The following is an 8125-nucleotide window of genomic DNA, read 5'->3' on the forward strand; positions in this document are numbered from 1 at the left end:
GTGGACGCAAAGAACTTGAGCCGAACAGCCTTGGTGGGCGGGGGCTGGAAGGAGCAAAGTGCGTCCATCTATCTGCCAAAATAATCTGACCCCGAGTCGGGGGCGGGGGGAGGCGTAAGCAAAGAGCGAGAGCGTCCCCTGGACTGATCAGCACTAAGACATCGGAGAGACATAAAAGGCAAATGAAGCGAACAACAATTAAAAAAAAAATTCCCCCGCACACAACAATACAATCTATTTAAACTGTAGCTCATACTTTTCATACCAATGGTATGACTTTTCTGGAGTCCCTCTTCTGATGCTTGAACTCCGGGGCTGGCAGCTTGCAAAGGGGAAGCAGACGGCAGCGCTGCACGGGCAGGTTTACCAAAGGTCTCCAATGGGTATTTTCTTTTTCTTAGCCCTGCCCCGAATTGTCAGACGGCGGGCGTCTGCCTCTGAAGTTAGCAGTGATTTCCTTTAGAGCCCGGCCTTATCTCCGGCTGCACGTTGCCTGGTGGTGACTAATGACACAATAACATTGTCTGGGGCTGGAATAAAATTGGAGCTGTTTACCCCCGCTCTATAGGGGTTCAGTATAAAAAGCCGGCCGAGAGCTGTCCAGGTCAGACGCGTTGCTGCCTCTGCGCTGGGACCAGCGCCGCCAGGGTCCCCGGGTCCCCGTGCGCCACGGCCGCCACCGCGTGCGTCCTCGGACCGCTCCCACTGCCTTCTCTCCTGGCAGACGCTTCTTTTTTCTCCCCGTTAAAGAGCGTTCGGGCTGAAGGATCACTTTGAGATCCGAAGAACCCGAAGCGCTAGGAAGGAACCGAAGCTGTTTTTTTTTTCCTGCGTTTTTCCCCCCCCCCTTCACTTCGGGTTTAGTTCGCAGTGGGGAAGGATTTTGATCCCCTTTTTTCCAGAATGGATTATTTCCCCATGATTTTCGCTCTGCTGTTTGTGGCTTTCCAAGGAGCTCCAGAAGCAGGTAGGCACGTTGACTTGTAAATCCCCGAATGCTGCCGTCTTCTTTTCCACCTTAATGCTTTTCTTGCTTCTGTGTTTTCCCCTGTTTCTTTTTATGACTGCCGCTCAGAAATCAAGTGTAGGGGAATTATTGCTCAAAGGTGCTTAAGTTTTCTAGTGGAAAAAAAAATCCTCTGTTGAAGACCGTTGCCCCTCTAGCATTAAAATAACATTATTATTATTGCCTAGTGTATTTCCTTGGCTTTTAAAAATACGACTCAATTAAAGCGAGATATAATTTAGCTAAATGTACGTTTGCAATATATGTGTTCATACAGGTAATAGGACATATAGGAATTTATATCTTATTCAAATACTGCTTTAATAGTGTGTTAATGTGTGAAATATTTAAACATCTCAGCTTGAAGCCAAGGAATTTTATTCAAGTCATTCAAGCAATGTATGAGCAGTAAAATCACCTGCAGAACAGCCTGGTGAAAATCACCCCCAGGCGGTTTCAGGGTGAAGCAGATGTTTTCTTTAAAATTGTCATTGTTGACTTTAGATTTCTTTCGGCAAGTTTTTGGCACTCAGAACAGTGTGGGCTCTATTTCCAGTTTTATTCACCTGTCTTGGGAGGGAAGCTAGGATAAATCTTGGCTGCTGAAGGATTTAGATAGTATGTGTGCATCTGCCCGTTTCCCTCTTTTAGGGTCAGTGCACTTTTTTGTCTTTTCATGACCCTGACTGAAGAGAAAGGATGTCAAGGGAATGAAAATCCTGGAATGTGTCTGATCATTTGAAATGTACAAAATTAGGCAGATAAGCTGCGTGGCTAACTTGTCAGTAAGAGGAAGCATGCTGCCGTGGGGAAGGGAAGACGGCAAATCCCACCCACACCATCCTGCTCCGGGGATTCAGAATTCAAAACCCACGGAACCTTGCCTGGGTCCCCGGAGCTGCTGCTCAGTTTTCCCTTAGGTCAGTGGTTTTACTGTAGAGCTGATTTCTCTTCTCTCTCTCCAATCACCTCCCCGAAGCTCTGGACCTCCACCTAAGTTCAAGAGGTGTGTCTCATCTGGGCTACTCCCCGCCTGACACAGGGTGTGAAGTGGTGGGTACTGCCCTAAACAGAAGGTCATCCCGCAAGAGGAAGTGGCTCTGAGTCTAGGAAAAGGCAGTATGATTTATTTTGTTTCAGGTTTTTGGTCATCAGCCAATTTTAAGCCACTGTAGGTTGTGTTAAGTTCCATGCAGAAGCCAACCCAAATGTCTAACAGGCAGTATTTCTAAGCGTTTCCTTGAAGGCTGCTTCAAGGGGCTGGTAAGTCCCTTTTCAGGTGGTTGTTTCCCCTGCACTTGTATAATCTCTCTGAAGGTGGATAAGCCAGTGGCGATAAAGATGAAGTCATGTTAAGGAGGGAAAATAATAGAGTCCTTTTTGCTCTGTGTTTCTTGCTGGAGGCCGGCTGGGTGCTTCATCTGCTTTTATCTGCTCTGCTAGATGTGGCATCGATGCTGTGACCAGTGTGCCTTCGGGCCCTGGGGGAGACACGGCCCACTGACCTGCTCTTTCTCTCCCCAGCGGTCCTGGGCGCTGAGCTCAGCACAGGAGCTGAGAGCGGAGGGGAGAAGCCCTCTCCCAGTGCGCCCTGGAGGCCCCGCCGGGCCAAGCGCTGTTCCTGCTCTTCGCTGATGGATAAAGAATGCGTCTACTTCTGCCACCTGGACATCATTTGGGTCAACACTCCAGAGTGAGTCTCTAGAGGGCATCCTTACTCCAGGCTTCCTCCCCTCCGGCTTCACGGGAGACTGGAGCCCAGTTACTCCCGTTACTTTTGGGTTTGGACTCTGAAGGTAGCATTTCTGACCACATGAAAGTGCCCCAGTGGGGAAAATGCCCCTCAGGAGGCTACCGCTCGTCTCAGGGGAGAAACTTTGTGTTGGGCCTCCGGGGAGAATGTTCTCCATTGGGATCTGCCTGGGTTTAGGGAAAACGTTGCTGAGGTCATATGTGGCTTGGTCCAACCTGTGCTTCTCATGGGAGGGTATAGACTTAAGAGGCAGAAAGGATTATAGAGAGTCAGAGTCTAATGTCTTTATCTTACTTGTAGAAAAACTAAGACCCGAAATGTTGAAGTCACTTGCCAGGATGAATTTATGGTAGAGCGAGACCTAGAACTTGGGTGTCCCGACTCCCCCCTTTGGAAAAGCCTATTTCAACACAGCAATAGAAACACGGTCCTTAGAGTTCCCTTCTGCCTCCCGAGTGAAGAAAGCAGTTTCCCCCATCTCCCCCTGAAAACTAGCTCACCCATCAGAAGGAATCCTAAACAAAAATACATTGATTGTACCTGCGGTGTCCCGTTATGGTGAGGGATGACTGAAATCCAAACAAGATCAAATCAAACCAAACAAAAACCACAGCGAGCCTCGTACTTCGTAAGGTGATACTTCCAAGGGGAGGACCTTATTCTTTAGGTGAGAATCACAATGGACACACTGGAAATTACTGGAGAGCCTCCTGGTGAGGAGTCCCTCTATAGTCGTATGATAATCACCAAATCACAGGAGGTGTGCAAACCTGGTGTGAGCCATGCACGCAGTAGTGTGTCTCCCCCAGCCTCCTCAGGGGGCCCTTTTAGCATTATCATGTATCACTTGAACTGAAAATCGGTTGTCGAAACCTTGTGAGTCATGGTTTTGCATGGAAGTCCCCCACCCCACCCCCAAGACCTGTTAACTAAATAGAGAGTCAGAAAAAGGAAGAAAATATGAAACAGATACCAAAGCAGAGATGTCATAATTTCGGCCAAAAGACAAGGCTGCTGTGTTGAGAGTTGACATGGAATTTCATTGACTTAGAAAAACTGATTTTCTCCTGGGTGGGTCCACACACTTGGGGCCGTTGACCGGCATGCCGTCCTGACTGTTAGCAACATTTGACTCTGCTGAGTTTTGCTTCCAAATCCTGTGGTGTGAGCTCCTTAGGAGCTTGCCCCAAAGAATGCAACCTTTGGAGACGATCAGCTATGCTCATAACTTTTGTTCCTCTCTTTCCATGTTAGGCACATTGTTCCATATGGACTCGGAAGCCCCTCCAGGTCCAAGCGATCCTTAAAGGATTTCTTTCCTACAAAGGCAACAGACCACAGGAAGAGATGTCAATGTGCTAGCCAAAAAGACAAGAAGTGCTGGAATTTTTGCCAAGCAGGAAAAGAACTCAGGTGAGTAGAAACACCTTTGTTTTCCTTCAGTTTTATGCCCTCCTGACCGTCTTCCTCTTATGATGCTGTCTTCTTGTTTAAAAGAGATTAACAGAGGCATTGAGAACAACTGAAGTTTCTATTGCTGAAATGTTCTCCCTACGTGTATTTTAACAGGGACCAAGACACCATGGAGAAAGGCTGGAATAAACAAAAGAAAGGGAAAGACTGTTCCAAGCTGGGAGAGAAGTGTCTTCATCAGCAGCTGGTGGATGGAAGGAAAATAAGAAGGTAAGAGGCTCCTAAGAACAGCTGGTCCCCGTCACCTATGAATGGTCTACGCTCCTAGTCTTTCTTGCCTTGATGGGAGAAAGGCCCAGAGGACAGTAACAAACAAAAGGGGAATCTTTGTGCTCTCTAGATTAAAGCAAGCAAAGGAATCCCTCTCAAATGTTTTCTTGAAGACCTTGAATGCCGACAGCTGCCCTCTGTACACTGTGGTGATTTTTAGCACACACACCTCTCATCCTAAAGGTAGATTTTCCAAACAACATCTATCTAGAGACACCTCTGTCATTTAGTCACATCTAGTTTTTGCCTCTCTGAGTCAATATATTTACAGCTTTCCCTGAGAAATTAAAAATCCTTTCAGGGAGAGTTTTTTTTTTTTTAATTAAAGCGTCACGTATAATCAAATTCTTCAAAACATGGCAGTTATTCAAATGACCAAAGGGAAAATAAAGTCATGAGGCAGGGTTGGTGAGAGTTAGAACATGCCATTTTTCAGGTTTATTTATTTACTTTTTAAATAGGGAAATGTGTTTGGTGGAGACCCAATGTCATTCCCCAAAGATTTCTCATTTTTTAATCATGAGCTGGGATCTGGATTAGTAATACCATAGGATTGCTCTGAGCAGTTTTTTTTTTTTTTTTTTTTTTTTTTTTTGCGGTATGCGGGCCTCTCACTGTTGTGGCCTCCCCCGTTGCGGAGCACAGGCTCCGGACGCGCAGGCTCAGCGGCCATGGCTCACGGTCCCAGCCGCTCCGGGGCATGTGGGGTCTTCCCGGACCGGGGCACGAACCCGTGTGCCCTGCATCGGCAGGCGGACTCTCAACCACTGCACCACCAGGGAAGTCCCCTGAGCAGTTTTAGAGTGATAAGTCTTCCAAATCCTAAACATTTTGGAATTCACAAGCTGCAGGGAGGAATCCTGCTTTCAGATCTGCCCCATATTCTACGTTTCCCTATCATGGTCAGTGGCAACTTTTGCTGGAAATCCAGTGGCAAGAAGTCCTAGGATCCAAGTATTATGAGCACAGGCCTGGCGGTCATGGATGACTTCTGAGTTGTTTACTGCTGGTGTGGGGCCATCCTCAGCACTTCCCATGTGCTGTTGAAGTTTCCATATTTATAACCTCAGGCCACTAGTGCGCCTTCAGATCGCAAGATTACGTAAATCACCGTTTCTGGACTGACTTGGAAATCATTTTTTTTTTCTATTAGCTTCCATTACATCAACTGTTAAATCAATGTTACAGTCCTTCCCTTTTTCTTTCTCCTAGAAACAGAAAACATGAAACCTGCAAAAACAAATTTTTTTTAATTGCCGTAGAATATTGTTTTGGGTCTGCCTGTAGGCCTCTTTTTGAATTTCTTTCCCACGAAGCCCCATTCAATTTCTTACGTGACTAAGAAGACATTCCTGGCTATTTGAAACCTCTGCTGACTGAGTCTCTCCATACAGTCCCACAGGGGTTGGGATAGTGCTTGGGATAGGGCTAAAGAAGAAAAGAGAATAGCTCTAGCTGACCTTAAAAACTGTACTATAAAACTGTATTTAATACCCAGTTCCCTTTAGATATGACCATTATCACCCTTATTCTCCCTGCTCACCGCCCTGCCCACCGCCATTCTAGTCATAAGAGGTAGTTTATTTTCACTTGAGGTTAGCTGAGTAACATGTGGTTTTGGTTGGGGGTGAAAGTTCAGGATCCAGATTTAGATTTGTTTTTGCCAGATTCTAATTTTAGATGTTTCTTTTGCCTAGGAATGATTTTTGTAGAAAAAAAAATAATAATAACATTTGTTTTCTCTTGTCTGGTTTTAATAGGTTGGAGGCCATCAGCAACAGCATCAAAACGTCTTTTCATGTTGCCAAGCTGAAAGCCAAGCTCTACAGAGATAAGAAAGTGACCTACAACCGAACACACTGATGGCAGGTTGTCGGAGCCTGTCTGAAGCCTTCTTCTCATCCACCAAGAGCCCTGGGCCTGACTCTGCGCTCTCTCCACGAGGCTGGGATCAGAGCAAATGCATCCGCCCTGCTTAGACCACTTCTCGTTCCAGACTAGCACAGGACCAGCGCCCTGGGTGCAAACATTCCAGGAAAGGTTAAGGAGTCCCCCAGCCCGTCTTCATTTGCCTCCATCAGTGGGAACTGCTTTCGTTTCTCTCCTCCTTTGGGGTGACAGCGGGCTATGCAAAAGGCAGAGAGATGCAGTGACCTGCAAATTAGGGTGGCCTCCTCCTAGCGGGAGGAGGAGAGGAGATTCCACTTGCGGGCTGAGTCCCCGAAGAGGTTCAGAAGGGAGTGTTTGTGTGTCACTCAGGTGCCTGGCACATTTCAGGAAGAAACTCCAAAGTCCCTGCAAAGATTTTTCTAGGGAATGCACAAATTGAAAACACTCTAAGGACAAACACTCGAGTTAAAAAAAAAAAAAAAAAAAAGAGACTTTGTTTTTTTTAATTCATAAAATGCAAAACTGAAAGAAACTGTTACTACTGTAAAATCAGGATGAGTTTCATGCATATGAGTCTACCTCACCTATATTGCACTCTGGCAAAGTATTTCCCCACCTTTAATTATTGCTTCCCCAAACTCTTCCCCCTCTAAAATCCCCACACTAAGCCCTAGCCTCATGGAAGTCTGTCTAATGTGTCAATAGTAGATATAACATTTTCAGGGTAATCTACTAGCTCTGTTCCGTAAGAAAAGAAAGATCAGTTGAATCAGGAGATTCCCTTACTTTGATTTTTGGAAACACAACGGTATAGGATTGTTTAGGAGAGACACTGAAGGGTAAACATTGGTGATGATTTAAAGCAGTCAAATTGTTTTCCTTTATGTAACTGGCTCATGGAAGAGGTTGGATTACATTTTGATGTACTTATTTTTTTATAGATATTTATATTCAAACAATTTATTCCTTATATTTACCATGTTAAATATATGTTTGGGCAGGCCATATTGGTCTATGTATTTTTTTAAATGTATTTCTGAATGAAATTGAGAAAATGCTTTGTTTTGCCTGTCAAGGTAATGACTTTAGAAAATAAATATTTTTTTTCCCTACTGTACTGACTTTGAATCATTTCTGAAATTTCTGAGAAGTGGGCCAAAGTGGTAAGAATTAAGTAAGGGGATGATTAAAGATGGTTTCTTGGAAAGGTGACAGTTAGAAGGAAAAGAATCATGGCTAATGAAAACAAGAATTTGATTTATATCTTAAAATTGCCTTTAGATTGCATTAAGCTTAAAACAAAACAAAAACCCAGCTTTCACACCTCTGTCTTTCCCTGCATAGCCGCCTCTGCTTCCACTTCACCTGCAAACTCTCCAGGGACTTGATCCATTAGCTATGCTCTGGCTATTAGAGGGGATCCAGCAGTTTAAGCTGATGATGTGGTGAGAGGTGCTTTCTCCATGTTAATAGACTGAAGGAAGCAATGGCAAGGCGACCTCCCCAAAGGTACCTAATTATACACATTCCACACCAGAGTTGCTTTGAGAAAATGGCCTGCTCAGAGCAAGTGAGGGCTCCCACTGGCTTTTTATTTGCTCAGATTAAGAAGTGTGTTTACTGAGGAACACCAAGCACCTTCGCTCTTTCATGGTAGCGCAGGACTGGACACGTGCCCTTGGAGCCAGAGATACCAAATGCTGATTCTGGGTCTCCTGCATCTCGGCACCTCC

The 8125-nt window shown here is 45.4% G+C and overlaps 1 protein-coding gene across 1 annotated transcript; it reads left to right on the plus strand.

The window, feature by feature from the left end:
• Positions 1-342: 342 nt before the first annotated feature.
• EDN1 (endothelin 1) lies at positions 343-7385 on the plus strand. The gene is made up of 5 exons (XM_060110111.1): positions 343-967; positions 2531-2699; positions 4014-4172; positions 4329-4442; positions 6263-7385. Exons 1-5 carry the CDS (start codon positions 904-906, stop codon positions 6363-6365), a joined length of 609 nt encoding a protein of 202 aa, XP_059966094.1. The 5' UTR covers positions 343-903; the 3' UTR covers positions 6366-7385.
• Positions 7386-8125: the final 740 nt, after the last annotated feature.

The sequence above is a fragment of the Mesoplodon densirostris genome, chromosome 10 (genome assembly GCF_025265405.1).
Source record: "Mesoplodon densirostris isolate mMesDen1 chromosome 10, mMesDen1 primary haplotype, whole genome shotgun sequence".
NCBI classification, from domain to species: domain Eukaryota; kingdom Metazoa; phylum Chordata; class Mammalia; order Artiodactyla; family Ziphiidae; genus Mesoplodon; species Mesoplodon densirostris.

Bases quoted from the DNA above. Each gene is read 5' to 3' on its own strand.
- EDN1 (XM_060110111.1), top strand. From the start codon at position 904: ATGGATTATTTCCCCATGATTTTCGCTCTGCTGTTTGTGGCTTTCCAA. The intron at 968-2,530 runs GTAGGCACGTTG...TTCTCTCCCCAG, and splicing joins CCAAGGAGCTCCAGAAGCAG to CGGTCCTGGGCGCTGAGCTC. The intron at 4,443-6,262 runs GTAAGAGGCTCC...TGGTTTTAATAG, and splicing joins GATGGAAGGAAAATAAGAAG to GTTGGAGGCCATCAGCAACA.